At 31.9% G+C, this 26,565-nt stretch overlaps 1 protein-coding gene and 1 long non-coding RNA gene across 4 annotated transcripts in view; both read left to right on the top strand.

The window, feature by feature from the left end:
* Positions 1–26,565, top strand: part of LOC144837529 (uncharacterized) — a 40,456-nt gene that overhangs the window by 5,626 nt on the left and 8,265 nt on the right. Inside the window, exon 2 of the long non-coding RNA XR_013611518.1 lies at positions 4,021–4,076. This is a non-coding gene — a long non-coding RNA (uncharacterized LOC144837529). The remainder of the gene's footprint in view (positions 1–4,020; positions 4,077–26,565) is intronic.
* LOC144837526 (homeobox protein Nkx-6.2-like) lies at positions 7,044–25,258 on the top strand. Of its 3 annotated transcripts, XR_013611513.1 has the most exons (4): positions 7,044–7,674; positions 14,388–14,572; positions 22,221–24,401; positions 24,437–25,258. XR_013611513.1 is itself a non-coding variant. In XM_078692696.1 (3 exons), exons 1-3 carry the CDS (start codon positions 7,269–7,271, stop codon positions 22,443–22,445), a joined length of 813 nt encoding a protein of 270 aa, XP_078548822.1. In that variant the 5' UTR covers positions 7,044–7,268; the 3' UTR covers positions 22,446–25,258. The 3 variants fall into 3 exon arrangements, 2 of the variants coding, with proteins under 2 accessions (XP_078548822.1, XP_078548821.1); XM_078692696.1 differs by having other exon boundaries at positions 14,391–14,572; positions 22,221–25,258; XM_078692695.1 differs by having other exon boundaries at positions 22,221–25,258.

Raw genomic sequence — 26,565 nt, 5'->3', positions numbered from 1 at the left:
TAAGAAACGATCATAAAACTAAAGAAATACATTTCTAAGTTCCTTATACACAGGCTTTATATCTATTTTATTAGTTTTTACGTTTGTATAAACACATCTTAAGAAGTAATACATAACGGTATGTTTTACTAAGATAGCGCTATCTTGATTACATGGCGGAACTTAAATATAAATATTTTAAGTAGACGTTTAAGACATTTTATGATAACATGAATACTTTATTTATAATGAAATTAGAAGTTCCGGACTAAAAAAGTGTTTCGGATAGGACTTTTTAGAAAACGGGTTTCTTCGAATCTGAACGCACAAAAAGACAAACGGATCATCCTGTACATGCAATAGAGTTCATAAGCTTTCTAAAATACAAGTATTGTTTGTAGCCATACAATGTCATATTCAACCCGAAGCTCATGGAAGTCAATGAGTTTTGTTATTTTGTCTTTTTTTACTTTTTAAAATGCAAAATCATTAATTTTGTTCATTTTGAATCTAACTGGGTCTAACTGTATATTCTGTTTGTGTGTGTTTTAGGTCTACTGAAATGTTTTCATGGTTCTAATTTAGTACGGAGCTCTATCTGTTTATATATTGAGAATTCGGTTATAAAAAAAAATTTCATAATGTTAAAAGTAAAGGTAAATGTATTTATATTTGTCCTCAAAGTTAACTGGAAAGGCCGTCCACGGACCCACTAGCAGCCAGCAGTGCAGCGCCTACCAGACCAGCACACCGGGAGACGATCCCCTACTCTTTGCGAATAGTGTGTCAATTGTTTGAAATGTATGTTTTACGCATGCGCACTCTTGTCACATCAGTTTATCCACCATATGTCTAATGATGATCAAAAGTGACAATATAGATTATAATGACCACATTGCGTGTTTCTATTATTGAAACGAATTACGTATATGATCAAACTCCACTACGAAACCTGACTGTCCCGGGCAACAGATGCCTTATCTTATGTCATCAATCTTCACTTATCATCGATTTTCGTAGACATGTCAGACTTAAAACTATTAAATACACACCTTTACCTGCCGCGGTGCCTTTGATCTAGGCTAAAGTTGACCCTGTGTAATTATAAGTCTTGTCGCACCTGTTGTATCAGCAATCTTATCGTTAATAATTGCATAATAGTGGTTACATTAACATTGACAAGTATAGAAGTAGGCCTATATCCTAATGATATTTAGAATCAAATAAGCTGGATAATTCCCATAGAAGGGCGACTCGAGTTAGTCAATATTGACCCGCCGCTAAATAATAAGCAAACTAACCCGCCCACTAATCGAGTAAGTGTTGGAAATCGAATAATAATACCTTGTTTTATAACATAAATTGAGAAATAATATATCAGTACAATGAGCGTATCCTATTTAATAATAGTTACCCAAAGATTGGAGCTAGGCGGGAACAAAACAAGCAGACAATATTTGCAACAATATAATTAACATTCAAATTGAGGTCAGAGGTCAAAGATGAATTTTAGAAATATGGGTTTTATAACCAGCATGAGTCAAATATTCATAAAACACAATGTTTACACTTTCCCTATGATCTGCACACGAAGGAACTTTTTTGGCATAGGGAACTGGACTATAACTAAAATATACTATATTTACTCTCATGATTAATTTCGACATTCTAAAAAAAGCAACGGGTTTCCTTTTGAATTAGAATATTATGAAGGGAATGTATTTTCGGAAAAAAGTTCGGTACAAGCCATATGATTCGTAAACAACAAATTGACCTATCAATTAGACATGTTAGTTAAACAATGGCCTCTTATCATGGCTCATTATATAACATCCATTTTCAAAATTTGGCCTATACTGTATTATTGCTTGTGAAATAGATGAATGTAACTATAAATGTGAATTGAATATGTCACATATTGCAGTTTTTATCGGCAGTCTTTAAAACGATGTAGGCCTAATGTGTCTAAATATTAATACCACGATTCTTGGTAATAGTGCATTAACTCGCCGTTAATATTTTAACTTAATAACGTCATAATATGGATCGTTTTTCTTAATACCCTAGATATCTCTGTGTTTATTTGTAGGTTATCATGCTATACGCTAAATGTATGGATACTTTGATTACACATCCATAAACTTAATATGTCTTTGAATTAACTTCATATCTTTAAGCTCAAAGTGTATGCACATTAAAATAGGCCAATATTGCATACGATGAATATTGGTGTCCAGGGACAGCAACTTTAGCTACACTTAAGTAAGCAGTTAAACTACTCCGCTGGGGAGATACGTTTAATGGCATCACCCACGGCAATTGGTAGACATTTTCTAGCGAAACCGAATCAATTGGATGACATCTTCCATTCACAAAGACCCCAGACTCTTATATAATACAATCTATGTGATGTATACAATTAGCAATTGTCAAATTATGTCTAATTACCTTGGTAAAGCCATGGAGTTAAGATAGTAAAACCACGTCAACAAAAACTCTTATTCTATTAAAATTAACCATGATTTTAACATTTTTAACGAGGTTATTGTCAAGTCTATCAACGGTAATACAATTGTAACTGTTATGATTTATTTAGAGAATTAAAATCAGGATGAGAGATATATTCTAGTTTTTAAAGTAGTAGGCCTATAGAAGTACAAAACCAAGTTTTAGCGACAGGGTCCGCTGGGAGTTTGTAAAGTATCTAGATATTCCCCTTTGTGCTGTGAAGCGAAGAATCGTGTATTGGAGTACTCTTCGGCTTACAGAATCAACTGTGTGGTCTACTTTAAACCATTACTCCATGCTTAAACACAGTGCTTAAACATAAAAGGACACGATATTGTAATTGACTAGGGAAATACAAAATTAGACTAAACTGCTTTCTTAGTTGCGTTATGGTCATACTAAGCAAACTAATATCGCATTCAAGAACATTCTAATGATGTGTTAAATTGACGCGACAATTACATGAAAGACACGCACTTATGTTGTCATGGTAATAGCACATTATTTACAATTAACTAAGATAAAAAGGGACTCGTAAATGGAGGGTGAAATTGTCATTATTACCAATTCATTTTTAGATTTTGAACGTGTTTGCTTTTACAACTTTTTAACCTTCAACTCACTGATTGTTTACAAAAAAAAAATAGTATGTATTTATTATACACCGTTAACTTTATAACATTTTCTAATACCTTGTCTACACTATCAAACTTTATGTGACAAAACATGTGATGTGCCCATAATGGACACGATGATGTCATATCACTACTATATTTGAGCATATATCACTACCATATTTGGGCACTTCACACTTTTTTGTCAAACTAGTTTGATGTGTAGACAGAGCTTAAAAATATATCATATATATATCTCATTTGATAATTTGAATCACACAAGTTCTGTTATTGATATTTTTGAGATGTTCTCATTTTCACTATTATTAAAACTATCACTTGACGGTATATATTTTATCTCCTAAAATGTAAACTTTTTAAATTCGTTTAGATAAATTCGCTGCATACTGGTGTATCAAATTATGACACTTTTTGGATGTGGGAGTATATACTAATTGTTAAAGTACCGCTTTCTTTTCTGCGATTAGTTGTGTAATATAACGTCAAATTATAGATCGCGTATTATCGTATTATATTCCGTGTATTATTTTATAAAAATTCACCAAACTAACATACTAACTAATTCAAAAACAGCATAAGTTTTGAGTAGATTATTATGCAACGTACGTTTCCTTTAATCATCATATCTTTATCTCAAACTATCGTCTTAACAATGTCTTATATATTTCGGTTATGATAAATGAAGTAATTAAAGTCAGTATATTTCGGAATGTCCTACATTATGACTTTGCCGAACTGGTTCATGTTCACCTAATGGCAAAATGAACTATAATAACCAATGCCAATCATGAAAATCATACTATTGAATGTAAATTGCACCCATTAACTTTCAACAATCTTTAATTTTTTCTATCATATTGAATACATTTTTAAAAATATCTATTCATTTATTTTTCAGAACAAACCAGGTGGTGAATTTGCCTGTGGTTATACAATCTACCCATGGATAATCGAGTAGGTATTTTAATTCATCAGGAAATAAACTGATTTTTTAAAAGTAGTTTCCTAAAGGGACTTTTTTTTTTAGAACAGTATAAAAGTAATATGTAACGATAAATGTATACATTTTTGTGCATGACGAATATAAATTGATCACAAAAGAAATAGTAATCCTATACAAATAGATATACGGTTATTACAGTTTACGTGCTAACAATTTACGCGCGCGTGTGCTAATAATTTACGCGCGCGTACACATTTCGTGATGGTGTATGCCACTTATGATAAGATGTGTGCGGTTTTTTTGTAACAAATTCGTGCAGACAATTCACCATCTCAATTTCCAAAATAAAACAATTTCGTGACTATGATTGAAATCGTGTTACGTCACAGCCACGTACCTAGCGACGAGAAATTAAATAGCAATCAATACCAATCGACACGGTTATAACCAAATAACACAACAAATTATCTGGTATATGAACAATAAAACAATCGTTGATTTGCCGGTAATCCGACAAAGTATTTGTAAGAATTCCGCCAAAATGATTCCAAATTGGGCTTGACAGCTAAAGAAATTAGATTACACAACGTAATCGAGCTTGGGTAGATACATCAAAGTTAATAAAAAGCACTCGCTATGGGCAAAATATATAAGATTTATGCTTTTTCATTTTGTGTCTGCTGAAAAGATTTCGCTCTGGCTGATAAAATGAAATTGAGTTAGCGATATTAATGTCTATGTTTAGCAATAGTGTTTTGATTATAGAGCGAGATATACATGTTCCCATCGGCTTTTAATTAAATGATGCTTCATCTTCTAGAGTGTTCATCTAACTCCGTGTTGCTTGCTTTGTGTCCGGCGGAAAACAGCTAAGAATTACCTTAATAAATTGAATGTGTAATCTCTATAGATTAAATTACTCCAAGATAGGCCAAATAAATCAGTTGTCTTCGACCAAACCGTGCTTTCCGGCGAATCTTCATACAATCTCAACATATTACTTGGTATTTACAGTGGTCATAATGAGTGACTTTCAATTTCCATTAATTTCTTTTGTTTCAAATAATACTAATGCTTCAGACAATTATTTGCAAGCCTCGTTCTGTCGTTCGTTTACTTATTAGGTAGGAAGTCCGTGCATTCTCCGCCGCGTTTAGTATACAGAAATGTTGAACGATTATTTATACCCTTAAAGCAATCAAGTAATGTTTATGGCCAATCTCTAAATACTATATAACTATAACCCAAATTGAATCTATCTTAATTAAAGTTGATAACGTTTAACAAACGTTGACGCTATTAAGACGATTGCACACAATAAGCCATTACTGTTACCTAATACTCGAAATAAGGGAAGAGTGATCTTCCTTGAAGTAATGAAATTTGTTTTTGCTACAATAGTTAAAACGGAAATCATCAATTGTCTTGGGTATAACAATTATATTATCACATTCGTTGTATCAACACAATCTTTGTCATCGTCACCACCGCCGTCTTCGTCGTCGAAACCAGCGTTGTCACAACCACTACCGTCGTCGTTGTCACAACCACTACCGTCGTCGTTGTCACAACCACTACCGTCGTCGCTGTCACAGCCACTACCTACCGTCGTCGCTGTCACAGCCACTACCTACCGTCGTCGCTGTCACAGCTACTACCGTCGTCGTTGCCACAACCACTACCGTCGTCGTTGCCACGACCACTACCGTCCTCGTTGTCACACCCACTATCGTCGTCGTTGCCACAACCACTGCCGTCCTCGTTGCCACAACTACTATCGTCCTCGTTGCCACAACCACTACCGTCGTCGTTGTCACACCCACTATTGTCGTCGTTGCCTTAACCACTGCCGTCGTCGTTGCCACAACTACTATCGTCGTCATTGCCACAACCACTGCCGTCGTCGTTGTCACAACCACTACCGTCGTCGTTGCCAGAACCACTATCGTCGTTGTCGCCGCTGTCACTACCGTCACCATCACCAATGTCGTCATTCACACAACCAGTATCGTCGTCACCCTCGAATTATGTACGTTTTAAAGGCTAAACTTTGAATAAATTGTGTGTAAAAAGTTGTTCGAAATTCCGTTAATTGTGGGATAAAAATAATTCAAGTTTAGGAGGAGTGTGCCATCGCTAAGCCGACCTAGACAATTCAATTAAATTCATCTTTTATTGGTATATAAAAATAAAAATCAGATCTTTGTTTCTACACTGCAGTTAAAATACATCAACAGTGTTAAAAACAATATAAAAAAACGTACAGACAATTTAAAGTTATAAAAATAATTTGTATATACAATAAAACAACTTTAAAATGTTAAAATTATACATCAAATTAATCCAATCCTTTTAATTGAATTTTTAGTAATTTAATCTTAGACTGAAATTTGCGCAAATACTTGTACGCGTGCGCACGTGTGGTTTAGTCATTACTTAATCCGGTCTTTAAAACAATTAGTGTGTGAGTATAAGACATGTACATTTTAGCCATCCATTTAACGATTCGTAGATTGAAAGCAATCAATTTGATTTGACGAAATCAATTAACTATAACTCATATAAAGTTATCTGTCTTTAATCCGAATTGAACTTTTCTCGGTTTCATATCATGTAACAAAATTCGCATGTTGAATCGAGCAATATCATTTAGAAAGATCTACGAGTCTTTGGTTACAATATACACATACTTCGAACTAATAATATGATCAAGTATTACACGCATAATTGAAAAACCAATAAGTAAACAGACATGTAAATTATATGATTGTGACAACTTTTGTCGACCAATCACGGACTTGGATGAAAGTCAACCACTGAGAGGAAGGCGTGGAAATGATTGATGACGTCACATTGTGATTTATGGTATCAATTTGTCATGTACTTAAGAAAAAAGGTATTTCTATATACACGATATACTAATACAAACAGAGTATCTACTATTGTGTCTTTTGCACTCACCTTAGCAGTACACACGTCAGGAGCTTCTCTAAGGATACTCAAGGCGCTATAATTATTCCAGTTCAAGAATAAAAAGTTTATAGGCCTATTATGCTTAACTTTATGAAGCAAGACGTACGAAGCAACTTACTGTTTTAGGCGACCGATGCTCGAGTCCCGTTGCGATATATTTCGCCAAGAAACGTCAATTAACAGGCTCTGAAGATATTTTGGAAATTGATTTTTCTAAGAAAAAGCGAATTATGACAGATTCTTTATTGAACTTCCAGGCTCTTATGAACCCTTCACGATCAAGTGCATTTATTATGAGCAATCCACAACTTGCTGCTTTACATAATATGGCGGAGAAAACACCGGGGCTAGGCTACCCCACAGGACATGTCCGTAAAGCACTGTCGCCGTCGGCCACTCCACACGGAATCAACGATATTTTGAGTAGGCCGGAATCGGCGGGAGCATTCTTTGCAACTTCAATGGGTATTCCACGTCTGAACTCTTTTGCATCTAGTTTTTATTTGAATCGATTAGCTAAGCCGTTGAGCGAGCTAGCAGGGCATGGAAGCCCGGGACCATCACCTTTATATTGGCATCCTGCGAGTTTATTCCAAGCATCATCACCATGGGCAGACCGTCTAGCTTGTGCTTCAGGTATGTGTACTCATTTCTCATTCAGTAAACTAAAGTATAAACTAATTTAGAAACATTAGGGCTTGTGATGAAATGAAAAATAGTGATATATTATCAATATTGTAGGCCTATCAACATTATACCTATCAACATTAATAGTTAGAAGCTATTGTTTTTTTTCTTTATCGAAATGGAGGTCTCTAGCTCAATTATAAGTTAGGCCTATACACCTGGTATCGTGTAACACATGATTACATAGTATGTATCGATCCACACCACTTCGGTACGGCATTGAACCATATCGAATTGTTATCGAAAACAAAGGTTATCTCTTGTCCTAACCCAACGGTAAACTGACTTATTTTCACTTTACAAACAAATATTTTCGTTAAGTTAACAAATGTATACTTGTAACAATGATAATGCTCTCAATGTAACATCAAGTGTCTCTTAGCCGTTCAGGTCGTCACGACGTGTCTGGTATTGAAACAATGTCAATGGGAACATAACATATATTTAAAATAAACGAACTCATCATGGTCTTTCAGTAGCATGTTTTAAAAATGATAACGCATCAGCGTCTTTCAACGTTTTATAAGTAAGCCTTTACTACAGGTATTTCAAAGCTTGATTGTGTAGGCTACTATTCGTAATAGTTACCACACGGCTCGAAGTCGTCAGATCGGCTGAGCATTCGTCGTGCTTACGTGTTTCGGATGTATAGACATATGCCTAGGTGTTGCATAAATTGAATTTTTTGTCATAACATTTTAATTTCATAACATTCTGATTTCAATAATATAATATTATAACTTATATAATTTCGATTTTTCGTTGAAATTCGCACGTACTAATTTTGAAATTTTGTGATAAATCTGTATTTTTTAAAATTAGCATATTTATAAAGAAATATAGACATTACTGGTTCATTTCATAAATTTCGTTGAACATAATATAATTCATAATTTATTTTTACTCTATACTCTATATATCTGTCTTATGTAATTTGATTCATTATATAACCTTATAAATGATAAATTATTATACTAAACAATATTCATAATATAATAATATTAATTATCATGATATTTTAAAGTTTATGTTAAAAATATACTATATAACACATAGGTCTAATACTGAACAAAGATGCTAAAACGCATGTTCTTTAATTGCAAATAATGAACATATTTACGATCATAATTCAAGATCCAACTGATAAAATCTAAACGAATTAGAAATTAAAACGTTTTTAAATTCGTCTTTATTGTTTGAAATAACTTTCTTGATGTTATGAACATTATAATCGTTTTAGTATTGTGATGCTGTATGGTTATTTACGACTCTCCTTTCGCGTTAATAACAATTTCGTAAAGACATCTTTTGTTTGCTTTGCGCTAACATTTTATCGAGACTCCAACATCCAATAAATTATATGTAAACTTCGTATAGTAAGCCGCAATGTTTTGGATAATTATTTCGTCTTAACGTAAGCTAACCATTATTGTATAGTTCATCTGAAAACGAGGGATTTGCAAATACATTATCTTAAACATTCAATGTACTCTCATTATTTTTCGGCATAATAATTGATGATACTTATGTAATATATTCAATATAGGCAATTGTCTACCATTAAATTCATTTCAATAATCAATATCATTTGTTATTTAGTGATTTTGAATATTAATAATAACCTTATTATTTAGTTAAATATCAATCAATAGAGAAAATAGAATCGATGTGCGCATGCGTGATCAAAAATATTGGTTGTCAAAACCGCTAAATAGGCCACGGTTACAACAACAAACTAAAAAAAGTTTTGATTTTTATGAAGTATAGGCCTAAGTTAAAAATTAAAAGAACGAAGTATAGGCCTATTTATTGAAGTGAATGTCCTAAATAAAATGCATAGGCCTATACAGTACAACGAAATATAATAATGGACATTAAATAATCATACCAACATACTGTATGCTCATAAGAATATATCAATTCCTAAAGAAAAGGCCAAAGCGAAATGTACATTATAAAGTATTTAAAATAGGCAATTCGTCTGTGATAAAAGACTATAGACTATAACTAGAAATTCGTATATAGTCTGATATGTATTTCAAAACTGTGCAATGGCGATGTATTTTCTAGCTGTTATTATACATCATCGAATGTATTGTTAAAAATGTCTTCAGATTTAGAAAACATGCATTTTGCTGCAAACTCTTGCGCAAATTTGAAGTCATCCCACGAACTCTACTTAACGAAAATCCAAGCAAGATGATAAACTGGAATGAAATGGGAATTAATGATATCATAATGATGATGATGTTCGCAATACTTGCTTTTTAAATCCAACCAAGGCAATGTAAGATAATGCAACTGAAAATGTTAACGAACGGCAAAGTGACACTACGCGTTTATTTGCATTTGGTTCGTAACACCTTGAAGAAACACTAAGTTAACGTGCGCGTACAAAAGCTGTATACTATATTAACATAATTTAGACGCTCGCGTACAAGAGCTGTACCAATTGTATCATAAGTTGGACGCGCGCGTACAAAAGCTGTGCCAATTGTATCATCATTTGGAAGCGCGCGTACAAAAGCTGTACCATTTTATAATTTGGACGCGCATCATTATTGGAAGAGCTTAAGTGCAATTATTTTTGCATCAGTATTGTTTTGTTTTTTAATTTCGGCAAACCGCAAATGTTTATGCATAGGTCTACATTTGTTTTTTCCTATAGGCCCAAATTCAGAAGGACAATCACAGAATATTTTTGGAATTACAGTAGTTCTATGTATGTACTTAAATACAGCGAAGTATGCATGTTATGCAATTGTGATGGCATAATTTTAAAAATATTTAAAACTCACTTTAATATACCGTAAATCTGTCAGACCTATGTTGATAAATTAAACGGGTCAATGTATATTTAGGTGTTGGAAATTTATTGCATTTTTAACAAAGCGTTTTGAAATAGATAACACATTTGTAGAGTGATTACTGTACAAATTAAATAATGAGCCTTCGTGTATATAATATGTTTGCGCACAGTTAACCCCGTTAACTTATTTCAATATCAATAGATATTATTTGATATTTAGTGTACAATTTAATGATTAATTGCCGTTAATGTGATGGGAAGAGTAAGTGTTTGTCTTTTTCGAAAATTTGCTTGACAACCGCATGGAATCATCAACATAGATATAGGTTTATTCGTTTTCGCTGATAAGGTAATGGCGAGATAGCGTATAGTATATCTTGTATCCTCCTATATCTTTTGATTAATATTTATACCGTCAACAATTTAATATCTGTAGTATAATACTTCATCTCCATCAATATAAAGATAATGAATTTATTTCATCAGGATTTTAACCGAATGCTAACCTTTCAAACCATGTCTGGTAAATCGAGTAAATACAAATAGGCTAGTACACAGGCCTAAATATATTTTAGAAGTAGGCCTATTTATAATTTTATTATTATTTTAATTAATTTGTTATATTTATTCTGTTGCATCACAGTAATTCTTTAGGCCTAAATCATGTATTTTTTGTCAGAATTTTTACTTTTTTGTTTTTTACATTTTTAAAATGTAATTATGACCGGACACTGTACTTGTGTCAACGACTTAGTAGCTGGGCTAGGAGTTCACATAGTTCATACAACGGTTAATGTAATAATGAATGTAATGATTTACCCTTCTCAGCCCCTTGTTAGACCTGGGACTTTAAATTATTGTATGAAAAGTCGTAGAATTGAGGTCTTTGAACGAATATCTGAACATGATCTAATATTATGTTGTATTTTGATAGTTACATAGGCACATTATGATACGAGCTGTGTTTAATGTGTTGTCATTGACTAGTGTTATACTATTTTTATGACATTCATTGAAACAAAGCCAATGAGGAATGATTTTCCTTTAGACACGTATAAACTTAAATGTTATGTATAAATTATATTAAAATGTCTTTATTTTAATAAATAATGTTAACATTATACCGAGTAATGATCTACATTATAACGCTGAGAAAGTGACGATTATGTTGACAACGTACTGCGCATGCTTGGTATTTTAATCGGCTGTGCGCATGACCTTTCTTATATCAAAATTAAACGATAGAGCACACGTTACAAATTAATCATGCTTATCGACATGTAATGCACAATTATTATGAAATACAATTATACAAAAATATACAGATATTATATACGTATACCGATGATATTTGTATGTTGAGACGCGCGCGTACCATGCGCAGACGACCGCTTGGCGCTACCATTGGTGAATGCTCTTAATGTCCAGATGAATTGCTACAATGTACCGTATTCATTAAGACAATATAATTTCATGGTATTGGTAATAAAGTTGCAATAATGTATTATTAACCCTAACCCATATACTGTGTCTTGTAATAATAAGATACTGTTTTACATAAACTTTTTCAGGCCGGTTGTTTTTTTTTTGCTCTTTTTTATGCGTTAAAGCTCTATCTACACTATCAAACTAGATTGACAAAAAAAATGTGATATGCCCAAATATGGTTAGTGATATGCCCAAATATAGTAGTGATATGCCCAAATATAATAGTGATATGACATCATCATGTCTAAATATGGGCACTTCACTTTTTTTTTGTCACATAAGGTTTGATAGTGTAGACAGAGTTACCATTGGAATGCCATTCCAGTTAGTGTTCTTAACAACGAATATATACATTTTCCTTCTTCCTTTCTTGTAAATTATATAATATATATGATAACGTCATTTTAAATAGAAAATAGCTTACAACGAAATAATCCACACCGCTGATCAAATACATTTAATACTTGAGCCTTTTATCATATGAAAGCCGACGACAGCAGATAAAGCAAGACCACGTATTTGTTCACTTGAAAGAAACAAAACACACCAGCTGAATATTCACATATTGATATGAAAGTTAATGTGAATTAATTGATATGAAAAGCAAAGATACACGGGTTAATGAACATATGAACAACTTCTCAAAACAATTAAAATGAGTTTAATAGCGGTGAAAATGATGACTGATTAGATTAGATACGTATTAAGCGCCCTAATATTCGGGTCAAACCAACTGGTGGTGTTTAAGTTAAGTGCTTTGGACTGGTACAGTATGAATGCGCCATGTTCGTTAATTTTCCCTGTGGAAATTATCACTGTATTAACGCGTATTAGGCCTTATTATTAATGTATTCAATTAGTCTTTATGGCGTGCTATAGATGACAAAAACGAGTATTATTATCACATCCTTCTATCTATACATTTAGCCTAACATCTATATAGTGTTTAATGTCCTGGTTGCTTTCTGTTGATTTGTCCTGTCCCGTGTCCCGCTTGTCTTTGTCCCTTCATTTTGTGTCCCAGGCAGACCCGACTCAAGATCCTGCATCTTTCTGTCAGATTTATTGTTATTTGTCGTTATTTTTTCTTTATTCCATTATTGTTTAAATCTTGAAAGGAAGTAAATAAATGTTATTTTGAATTGATTTGAATATATATGCCTACATTGCTTACAGAAAAACAAACATCAAATTCATTCCAGTTTATTCAATTATTGCAATTTCACTTTTTCAATCATGAACCTGATTTGAACAAGTAGTATACGCGCGGTAAAGTTATCTCCCGCGCGGAATATTCCACATTTTAAGTGTGAATTATAATAATTATTAGAAGAATACAACAGCTAAAATTATAAAGATAATTTGTCATAAAACTAATAATAATTAATCGTCAACGCATTTAACAAACAAACAAACCCGTTGTATATTTTGTTATCGTAAATTAATTATTATTTATGATGTTTAATTTCTTGGTCGCGTGCCGTCTCGTTTCCTTTTACTGCGCGGTAAAATGTAAATATTGATAAGTATTAATGACCAGATATCGGAACGTAAAAGGATAGTATACTGATTGACATCTCAAAGTGTTATTAATTAACGGCAAGGTGATTAGCGCTAAGTGATTAGTAAATGATGCTATTTGAAGCTATTTTCACACGGGTCCAGCTCGTGGAATAATCATACTCAGCCTCAATCTTAGGCCTAGGACATTTTAGAGATATAAATTATAGTTCACTATCATATAATATAATATACCACATTTATATAGCGCCCTTTTCATGAAAAAACATGCTCAAATGCGCTTTACATAGATACATCAAGACAGACAAAAAGTTACATAGATACATAAAAGTACAGATACAGTTTAAAAATAAATCTATTTGAAAAGGTAGTTAAATTTATATTCAGTTTCATGATTAAAAATTTGGCTTATTATATACCGTTATTATAAAATCATTAAAACACATATATTAAAACATCAAAAATGCAACATTAAAAAGTATGACAATATCTCTATGACTTTATCTTCATCATCAAACGCAGATATTTCATATTATTTTACTCTTTACCATCTATTAAAGAACGAAAATTTAAAATAATAATGATTTCAAAGTGTTATTACATAACGTGAAATTAAGTATAGTTCAGCTTTTACTATTATTCCGTCTAGGCTGCTTCAATTCAAGGCACAAATAACGGGTAACAGTGTACCGGTACCGACCATGAATGTCTAGTATTATAGTTAGGTTTTTTAGGCCTAAAGTATTTTGGAGAAATTATGAGTATACCTACTGTTTTATTGACTGAAATAATGGAGTTTAAAACCGTTGTCCTCTGGTAAAATGTAATATTGTTTTATTTTTAGCAGCAGCAGCACAAAGCCAAGGTATAACAGTAGATAAAGATGGTAAGAAAAAGCATACAAGGCCTACGTTCTCTGGACAACAAATATTCGCTTTGGAAAAAACATTCGAACAAACCAAATATTTAGCAGGCCCTGAACGGGCTCGATTGGCCTACGCCCTTGGTATGACTGAAAGTCAAGTGAAGGTAAGATATATAATAAATTCAATTAATTTAAAAGAAACAATAATTATAATTAATATCTAGAAAATGTCGTTTAAATGCCGTACGCGCTCATCAAATACCGGGACCGTGACGTAGTTTTCATATTTTAAAGATATATTGTTCTCCCACCCCTAATTGTTTTGTAATATGCCATTTAATGTCACATAATAGTTATTTACTTTGACCAAAAACTGGATCGAAAAAAAATTATTTACCTGAAAAAATGTAATGTAAAGCCAAAAATAAATTGTCTGTCAAACAATGGTTTTTGGTTAAAATTAAACGTTTATTCTGTCTTTTTATAAGTGAAATATTTGTTTTTTTAACAGAAGTGAATAACTAAAACTGCAAAATGGCCTATTTAAATTTTGACTGTATTAATCTAAATTGTTCATGTTTTTGGGGGACAATACATCTTTAATATCATGTCAATTGCAATAAAAAGTATATACAAGAACATTATATAAAACATTATTGTGGTACAATAAAACCTCGCAATTTCGTATATGAAAAGCCAAGGGAATTATGTTCTAGGTTTAAGAAATACGTCTATACACTAATAATAGGTACTTTTTGCGAGTTTTTCGAAATGTTTCACATCGTAAAACAGATGGTTGAATTTCCAATCGAACATGGAATTTAACGAACGATAACGACATATTACTGGGATTAGATATAGTGGAATGAAGGAAAATATTGTGCTTTGGTATTTTGTTGAGCATTTTAATTCTATCACGTGATCGCATCAATATTTCTACGCAGTAAATCATCAACGACTTAACCTATTTGGAAACAATTTTTATATTAATCAGATAATTGAAAATGCTATCGAATAATATTTACAGGTTATACATTTGACAACTGTAGAATTTTCAGCGTTGATTTACACTCGTGACAAACTAAACTTAGTAGGATTTGAAGTTAACGAAAATATTTTAACGAGCGTATAAAAACTGATATTAATAAATTGTCGTTTTGCAAATGGAGCTTAATCAAATACTGACGAATACATTATTATGATTGAGGAGACCGTACGCTAATATGTCTTATGTTGAGCAGTGAATGCTATCATTATTATTATTATCATTAAGACATCTTTTCTTCATCATTGTATCTCATCAACATCACTATCATATATTTTCTTCAACTTGACCACCACAACCATATGTCATCATCATACATCGTCGTCACCTCAATACTTATCACTCGTTGTCATCATCATCTTTCGTCGTCATCATCATCATCATCTTTTTCGTCATCATCATCTTTGTCACCATCATCATCACCACCACCATCATCATCATCTTCGTCACCATCATCATCTTCGTCACCATCATCATCTTCTTCACCATCATCATCACCACCACCACCATCATCATCATCATCACCTCCACCATCATCATCATCATCATCATCATCATCATCACCTCCACCATCATCATCATCATCATCATCACCTCCACCACCATCATCATCATCATCATCACCTCCACCATCATCATCATCATCATCATCATCTTCGTCACCATCATCATCTTCGTCACCATCATCATCACCTCCACCATCATCATCATCATCATCATCTGTGTCACCATCATCATCACCAACACCATCATCATCACCACCACCACCATCATCATCATCACCACCACCATCATCATCACTCATCATCATCATCATCATTATCCGTTCATATGAAAACATTCTTTAAAGTAAGTAATCCCGATGTAGTCTGATCCCATTTGCAGTCGTAGCGCTCGTCTAAAAACTTCTGCTAAATAATAAAGCCTATTAAAATCAATTTGTTTCGATTTTTGTTAATGATTAAAGTGTAATTTGGCAATTATTCTGAGTGCTTGGTATATCCTGTAAATAAATCTTGTGATTGATTAGACTGTAAAACAATTACCGAATAATTGTCGCTGTAATTCAATGTAAACCTTTACCAAATGTGACAGATTCTGCATCTTAAAGTCTCAATTACCTTTTATTTAAATCGTTAAGTGACCATCAAAAAAAAAGAAAGGAACATTTCAATTAGTAAGCAAATATCTGCTCGTTATTATAAAATCATTTAATTAATCGTGCTACAGTTTAATTATAAGATAATTATACATTTTGGAAAATCGCATCACTTTTTTTCGTTTTGGTATACTAAAGTATGTTCACTAAAATCCTGGTATATAGAATGTGTAACTATTTCAATACTCGAAACAACAGCCTGTATAGTATTTATAAGATTGTAGTATTACTTTTAAAAAAATAACTGAAATCAAATCTTCGATAAAATAGTCCAAAACTGTGTTGTCATGTGTAAAAAAAGTGTAAAATGATTATCAATATTTTGTGCGCGTCGATGTTACGACGTCTCTTCGTTGGCACCAAGATATAAACGCTTGTTTTTGTGACGTGTTTAATTTGATATTATTCACCGATAAAAGACATGACATAACTAATAATTCGTAATAATAAGTTCATCTGTTCAAAACCATCACACAATATAGGGGAATGATGGCCGCGTAACCTGGCTAGCAGACGATAAAACCATCTCCTAGCCCTTTGGCGCCAACACCTGCGTAAACTGAGCGATCTTTGTAAAGTAAAGTACAGTACATAGGTACCCAGGGCCTCGTAGTAACATTTGTGAATATCATTGTATGAATTGTAGCTATAATTCTTTCTTGAAAATAGTTGTACTTAGGCTGTTTCTTAGTACTTTGGGGCATTCATTCTCTCGTTGTAATGTTCTCTATCACCGGTTGACCTTCGTTAATACTCGTTTCTTAAATACAAATGTATGTTTTCGTAGATCTTTTACGAGGATTTTAACGGACGATTTACAATTAACATCTCGGAAAAATAGTTTCGATTGAGGATTTGTGGCTTTTATTGAAGCTTTTATAACGAAAGAATTTATGTAACAAGATTAAAGTAAGAAAGGATTAACTTGCGTACAACATATTTTTCCTGAAACTAAATACTTGCAGTATATTTAAAGTTTATGCCGCCTATTAGACAGAGGGCGCTTTAAAATCTTGCGAACTTTCTTATTATACTCGCCAGTTACACGCGAGTATTTTACGCGCGCGTTCGATTGTTGATAACATGGCACGTCAACTTTGTACCGCATTATTTGGTGACTAAATTGTGTTTGTTTAAAATCCCATCATTCTCGACAAAAGTAAATAATAAACATTAAACATAAACAACAAAAACTATATATTTTCTTTTATAAGATGCGAAGATAACTAAACAAAAATTCTGGAGAATTTTTGCATTTCTTTTTATTAATTGAGGTATTAATAAGATGGTTACATTTCGGCAGGTGTGAACTGGTTTAGCAAGTGCGTTTGCTCCAAGCTAAATGCGTTTATCAACACCTTCTAAATAACTGGAAACTAAAAATAAAAACATCCTATTTAAAGTTCCTATACCAGTCAAGTTCGGTTTTTGTTAAATCATTTTCATATATCCATATCAAATAGAAATAGGCCTATACAACAATTATTCATTTAATAACTATACCTACCTAGCGCCTGCAACTACTTATGTATTACATTCCCAATCTAGATAAGCGAACGTTTTTTATTTGGTATTTTTGTCAAATAAGTAATGTAATTATTATTATTATTTTATATTTTACATTTAACAAAGAGATATCTAAAGTACAATGATATTAATAATATTTTGTTATCCATTGTTTATTTCCTGTAGTTATTAATGTATGCAGATATCGGTTCAATTTTTGTATAAATAAATAAATAGTTATACTGTTCAATAAATCTGTATGCAATGTAGGCCTAATACAATTAAAAAAACAATTTTAAAACTGTTTTCACAGTAACAAATAACTTAAACCATAATACATTACCTCAAAACGATACGTCCTTATGCAAGAATTGTCTTTTGAATCGATTCAATTTCATCAAACTTAATATCAATAGGCTTGAATAGACCACCCCTATTTATTTTTTTCTTCGATGTGGACTGTCAAACAGTTGTTTTTAAAATAAATTTAAATACGTGAGGTTACAAATCTAATATGTAGGCTTTAACATTGTCTCTTAATATTAAACAAGAGTTTTGCGTAATAAAAGACGAAACGAGATTTCGATTGTCCCTTGATAGACGTGAAACGCGATTTGCATGTGTGAAACGCGTTAGCTATTGTGTGTCTATTAACACCTTGGACTTTCATCGTGGCGTAAAAGTTACCACTGTTGTTCGCTCATATTTACACAATTTGAATTTAATTTGTTTTTGGCGAGCAATTTAATTACCGATTTCCGGCCTTCATGAAATGTAATTAAAAAATGATTATTTTGCGTATAAAATACCAAAAGGTATTTGTATCCCGTATTAACGTCATTTTGATGCATTTTGTTGACAGCCAGAAAATTGCTTTATTGGGGAAAAATTAAAGGTATAATTTTAAAGAGAAACGCGAGTTGAGAAAGAGAATTTCTTGTACAAAGTTCACATTATTAAATAATATTTTAAATACTTCTATTAATATTCGATTCACTAAGGATACATTTGATGATAATAACATCCATTTGGGAGACATATCTAGGTATATATTTGCTTTAAAAAACAGTTTGAATACAGTAGACTGCGAGAATTACTGAATAAATAAATACTGTGTAATAACCTATCATGGCATTATTTTAAAAAAACTGAAATTATTGTGCCACTCTTTTTCAAATGTATATCATATCAGATTTTGTTTGCATAAAATACGATAAACTCAATAATCGATAATTTAGTAATTTAGCCTCGGTTTATTTATTTTTTATTATTACAAAATGTATTAATTATAACAGTAAATAAATAGTACAGTTTATTGATATTAGTGAAGACAGATATTAAAAGGCCAGCAACAGCAGCAGCGTTAAGTTATAGTTTGTGTTTTTAAAGCCCGTACTATAGTTTAGTAATAATATAGGCCTACAATAGTCGAATATGTCGTAACAGTAATATAAGTAATGGGTCTTGTAAGCTTAGAAATTGAAGATAGCGGTAATGAATAGCTGTATAGGGAGTATTTTCATTTTTATTAGTATCATTATTATCATAAATACGTCAAGTGTAAATGAAGCTAAGTACACTTACAAGCATTTACTTGCGGCGTTCTTCAAACGTATGATATATGATTCCAGTCATCTTGTAGGCCGTAAAGAAAAGAAACAATATTGCTAAAGCGTCGATGATAAAATTTACCAAACGGACTTACTGGTGTTTTCAAAACTATGGCATTTACTGACCCATGGGACCTCGAGTTAACGGTGTCACTTCAAAAGAAACTTAAGACAACAATTCCTTTCAAGAAAAAAAAAAGTGCTACGATTAGTAAAACAGTAAGTTTCATATGGCGAGCGATTATCTCAAACGCCTGTCTTTATAATCCGAAACACTTTACAAACGACTTCTTTTGAGTAATAATGACTGATAGATCTTTATGATATTGTATCATTTTAGTGTTTTGCTCAATTTAAACGAACTAACGTGTATTTACGCGCTCTTTTCTGGCTTTTAAACACTGATTTCCACAACGTTGTTTCCACAACGTCGATGCGGATATTGTCATTGCAATTAATATTTTCAAATAAGACACAAATACGGCTTAAGTAGGCTGTAATTGCGTTTTGTCGCCAAATAAAACACAACCGTTAACTTGTACCGAATTTTTTTATGAGATATATCTCAACAATAATTGCAATTTTTTCAATGTAAAACATGTTGAAACATATGCTGTTGCGCAAGCAGTTAGACAAAGTGCTTTCCCGCACTATTTTAATTCTATTTAAAAAAACATGCGAATTATGCAACGCATTAAATAATAGTACACGAGTCGAGACAACTCAATATTGCCAGAGAAAAGTAAGATTATTGCATATTTTTATTTTAAGATTATGTCTATAAGTGAGTGATCCTTTATTTCTTTCTTGCAAATCGACTAATAACTCAAGTTGTCATGTTGTGATGCGACTGTTGACAAGGTTTGTAAATACATCGAAGTCGTTGAAGGAAAGAGTAAATAAACCAATTCATGAAAAAAAAAACCGTACCGGAGAAAGAATCCGTTGATTAATATCCTAGTCCTTTCAAGAATGTACAGTACATTTCTGATGATGACGGTTTAAAGAATTGATTAATTCTTCTTCGGGCCTATTACGACTTTGATTAATTAGGATAGAGTTTTGATTATTAAGACAAATTATTGATGTTTTCAAATGTTTTTACAAACGCTTGTTTAATTTTTTATATTTGATGCTATTTTTTGTGTATGATTTAAATTCATTGCAATTTTAATTAGTTGTGAATCTAATGAATTCGAAATTTGAGTTTTTATTTTAAATATTCTATGAAAAGTAACATGACCTTATATTCATGACACGCAATTTGACAACCGGGTTCAAACACTGATGAAAGTGATACGCGCGCGTTAAGTTCGTGTTACTGGTGATTTTAAATTGCGCCCTCTCTATCGACACACATTTTTGGTCTTAAACCCATCAAGCACAGCCTGACCAAATCCAAATTTTTTTTTTCCTTTAATTGATTTCGATGAAATTAATGTGTGCAAATATTATCCATCTAATAAAATCTATTTTTATAATAAAGATTTGAGACACGTTGAGTATCATAAATCACACATTTAAAATTATTATTTTATTCAAGACGTGTTTTTGTGCGTTATTATTATCTTTTCATGGCAACCAAATTGTTCCTAATTACCTCAACATTGTTAGTTACTGTGCAAGTTCATTAATACCTCGGCAGTTAATTGTATATCGGCAAATCAAACGGTTTCTTCCACCAGATCAACACTTATACCAGAATATAATTGCAAATATTATTTACCAAATACCTTACACTAGCGATAACAAGATATGAATTGCACGCTATACTCGAGTACGTACACTTATTAATTACTGAGAAACATGATTTCTGGATAGCTTATCGTGTAAACATTCATTACCCCAGCCACGTGAAATTCTCATTACACTATTATTACCCAAGTATTCTAGTCATTTTTGTCATAATGATTGCGATATTCTAGCAATAAATTATAGGATATGTAATTTACAGCTCTTTAATTTTGTCGACAATTACGAGAAGGGCTGTTGGACTAGGAGGTTATTAATAACGTTTATTTTCGTGTTCTTCCGCGCAACTGGTGCGTTCTGTGGTATGCTGTTATTTCTATCCCGGAATTGAAATGTCAAAATTATTACTGAAGCAAATATTAAATAAACGACAGAGCTGTACCCAGCTACTTAATTGCTAAAGCTCAAACTAGTTTGGCAAAACAAGTGTGATGTGCCCAAATATGGTAGTGATATGCCCAAATATGGTCTTGATATGACATCATCATGTCCATATATGGTCAACATTTTTTTGTCACATTTGATAGTGTAGACAGGGCTTTACATTATTTTATTGTTATTGTTGGAATGTATTTCAGGCCGATAAATTCGTCGAAGTTGATACATTACCGATACTCCTGAACTATCATGTTTATCCATCATAATATGTTTGTAAATGTGGTTTTTGAAGTTATATTATGACGCCATCATCAATTAATATCCCGTTTTAAAATTGATTAAAAATATATTTTCTTTTCTAGGTATGGTTTCAAAACCGACGAACGAAATGGCGTAAGAAACACGCGGCGGAGATGGCCTCCGCTAAGCGTCGCCAGGATAACGAAACACATGATCTAGTGGCTGCTAAAACAAGCCTACCAAATGAACGAGAAATGGACAGAAACAATCCAGAAATACTTGCAAAAAGAATACGAATCGAAAATAATCAGGAAGAAGACAAATCAGACTCGGAAAGTCTGAATTGATTCTATATAAAAATGTCTTAAATTAAGAAACTTTTAGAAGAGAGTGCAGGCCCTTGGCTGGTCAAGGGACCTTAGCGACATGCACCGCACCAGTTTCCTTCTGCGCATGCTTATTTACTAAGAGTATAAAGTTGGAAGGAAGCTGTTTGTACCACAGAACATTTCAAACTGTATAGAAAATAATAAATTGTATGTAAAGTACTGTTTAAGTTTTGAAAGGAAATCTTTCCATCTGGATAACATATTTATGATTTTTTTTTAAATTATAGTAATAAACTTTAAAACAATATATATATAATGTTCTTATTTTCGCAATGATGTGTAAAGTCTTAGAGAAATAGACTCAATATAAAAAGGGAAAAAGCATTTTTGTCAATAATCGAGTCACATAAATTAAAATATACTTCATTCCTGGAAAATGAAAATTTGAATTTGGAAACTCTTCGCACAATTTTGACTTGGAAAAGTCCGACAACAGTCGCCCATGCGCACATGGTCCTTTATCTACTAAGTTTCTTTAAAAGAACTAAAGTCAAAGATGATAAGTGAGCCAATCAAATTATTCTTTCGTTTAGCATTGTCAAAGTATACACGTGATCTATTAGCTGATCCAATGCTTATTGTATTATATAATATTTTACTCTAATTGGGCAAACAAACTTTCAAATCTCGGATGTGCGCGTATACTAAAAGCGTACGCGCACTTCGATTAATCTAATAATGTTCACATATGACAAACAATATCTTATGTAATCATCTAAATAAAATGTCATGTCATCCATTGCGCGTCTTCGATAAGCCTAAGTACGCACCTTCTCATATAGAACATTATAGATGGTTCTTATTGTAAGATAAATTGGATCTTTAACATTGCCCTAATCTTTTATTGTAGTGAGTTGTGAAAAGTCATACTTTAAGCGGGCAATCTGTATTTTTGTAATGATAAAACACATATCCGTTTTCCATTACATATCTGTATATGGCATTAAACGTGTTAATGACACTAAACGGCGTATGGCCTAGACAAAACAAAACTTTCAATAAGACATTAAAAATATATGGATGGCATTTTGTGATTTATGTTTTCTGGAATATTGATACTGACGGATAATCCGGAATTTTTATGAAGAATTTTAGCGATTGTCCGTAAGAAAAAACAATCTAAAGTAACATGAATGACTTGATAGACGTGTAACACTAAAAATATAATGAGTTAGAATCGATATTTTTAGGAAATGTTCCATAAAATAAAATAGTGAAATAATATTATTTAGCGTCTTGTCCATAAAGAGCAGCAGTATTAGTGGCATGACTGATAGACGTGTACCACTAAAAATATAATGAGTTAGAATCGATATTTTTAGGAAATATTCCATAAAATAAAATAGTGAAATAATATTATTTAGCGTCTTGTCCATAAAGAGCAACAGTATTAGTGGCATGACTGATAGACGTGTACCACTAAAAATATAATGAGTTGGAATCGATATTTTTAGGAAATGTTTAATAAAATAAAAGATTGAAATAATATTATTTAGCGTCTTGTCCATAAAGAGCAACAGTATTAGTGGCATGACTGATAGACGTGTACCACTAAAAATATAATGAGTTAGAATCGATATTTTTAGGAAATGTTTAATAAAATAAAAGATTGAAATAATATTATTTAGCGTCTTGTCCATAAAGAGCAACAATATTAGTGGCATGTATGACTGATAGACGTGTACCACTAAAAATATAATGAGTTGGAATCGATATTTTTAGGAAATGTTCCATAAAATAGTTGAATCGTATTTAGCGTCGTGTACATAAAGAACGATAGTCTTGGTGACATAATGGCCTAAAACGTGTGTCACTAAAATAAGAGTTATAATTTTTGAGAAAATGTTCAATAAAAGTAAAAGAAAATGTTTAGTTTGCTTAGCCGTAAAGAATAATACAATGTGTTGCCCGGATGTTGAGTGTTTCCACAAAGTACCGTTAAGTTTAAGTTGAATAAATATGTTATAAATATTTAAAGAAATTGTTTTACTGCTGTTTGAATGTCTATTATTGACGAGATCAACGAAATACAGATATTACAGTGGAAAATTAAGTCATTTTTTGTTTATAAATAAGGAATAGAGTTCATGGGTATTTAATATTTTCTTGTGCGAACGAACCTGTAAAAAGTTGGGGATCAGTTTTGTTTGGTGGCGCCCGAGAGTGAAATGATCGACTAAAATATCATTTCAGAGCTTTGTTATATTGTAAATAATAATAATTAACAATGTGTATATTTAGCAAGTTAAACAAAAGTAAATACGTTCAGTTCTAAAAATATTATTTGTAGTGAAGAATATGTATTTCTTCCAGTATAAAACATTATAGTAATGTAATGTTTACAATTAAAGAATTATTTTAAAAAGTTTTTTAAATTATAGCAAAATTAATTAGAAATATATTTTTGTTTGATTTTTCTTATCTATTTCGTTACGATATAAATAACATTATTACCGTATGACATGTTTCGTGTTTATTTAGTTATCGTTTTGTTTATGCTAACTAAATTATTAACTAAATGATAAACAGAATTAGTGTAAAGTTCCACAAATTTTGCTTGCCAAAAATAAATCGTAAAGTAGTCGACCTACTTAAAAGACCCAAAATAACAGACAATTGTATTTATGTTATTTCTAGAGCCCTCAAGTTTGGACTGTTAGATATAGGTGATCAAGTGATATTGTTGATTAAGGTCAGTTTCTTTTAAGAAATTGATTCTCACATTGTAATATGAAGAAAAACATAACCATGTTGTCTTTATTTTATTTCTAAAATAAAATAATAAAGTATTGAGAAATTATAAGTTTTATTATATCTTTTCATTTGTAATATTTGTAATGGATTGTTTATTTTTTTAAACGAGGATGACAATGATGATGAAATTGATGATGAAATTGATGAAATGGTGTGTTATCTAACCAATCTGCACACTGAGGATAAACGAAAATTACGATGGAATTATAATATGATGATGTGTTATCTAACCAATCTAATAAAACACAAGGATGATGAAAATGATGATGAAGTTATGATGAATTATTATGATGAAATAGGCCTAAAGGGTTTACAAATTCGAAGTATAATTCAGTATATTTTTCTTCAGTATTTCCAAAGTTAGCAGTGATTGTGATTGAGTAAGATGATGATGTTGATGATGATGATGATGATGACTGATGATGACTGATGATGATGATGTGTCGGTTGATTATTCTGGAACACTCAGCTTCTTGGCCCTGGTATTGAGGAAAGAGTGAGACTAACACATCACTCTTGATCCCTGGTGTTCGTTTCCTAATTTCAAAAATTCTGTTTCTGTTATAATATTAGACCCATCTCCCTTTTAGGTGTATGTAACCCATTTACACTCATTTGGTACTGTAAACAGAAATTTATGTAAACTTGAAAACGTTGTTTTATTGATGGCAGCAAAGGAATATAGAAATTGAGTAGAGATTTAAGCTAAACTAGTTTGACAAAAAAAGTGTGATGTTTCCAAATATGGTAGTGATATACCCAAATATGGTAGTGATATGACATCATCATGTCTATATATGGACACATCACTTTTGATAAATGATAGTGTAGACAGAGCTTTAGACTGAAACAACTCGTTGAAGAACCGTTCGAATACGACTTAAATTCTTATTCAACGAGTTTCTTGTTATACAAAGGAGGCGCCCAAGTCAAAGTCGTTGTTTGATGATTCAAAACTAACTACACGACAAACTGTTTAAATGATATGCAAATAATCTCGCTAAGCAATATTATCATTATGATGATGAAGTTAAGCTCATCATGAGATGAAGCCAATTATTGCAAATTATATGAATCCAAACTCCAAATGTTACCGTGATTCAATCTTAACAAATTGCCAATTTATTTTCTTCTACCGTTCATTCTATAATATTTTGATAATTGCGATAAAAGATGAATCTCAATAATATCACCAACGGACAGAAATAAATCATGAATTAGTATCCTTGTCTTCGTATAATTATCTTATCATCGGTCGATTTGTAATTTCTTGATTCCGTGTGCTGTATACATTTAAACCGTTTGACCTTTTTTTAATATCTTT

Source organism: Antedon bifida, chromosome 3 (genome assembly GCF_963402885.1).
Source record: "Antedon bifida chromosome 3, ecAntBifi1.1, whole genome shotgun sequence".
NCBI classification, from domain to species: domain Eukaryota; kingdom Metazoa; phylum Echinodermata; class Crinoidea; order Comatulida; family Antedonidae; genus Antedon; species Antedon bifida.
The sequence above is the reverse complement of the archived record's forward strand: the minus strand, read 5'-3'. Positions and strand labels throughout refer to the sequence as shown.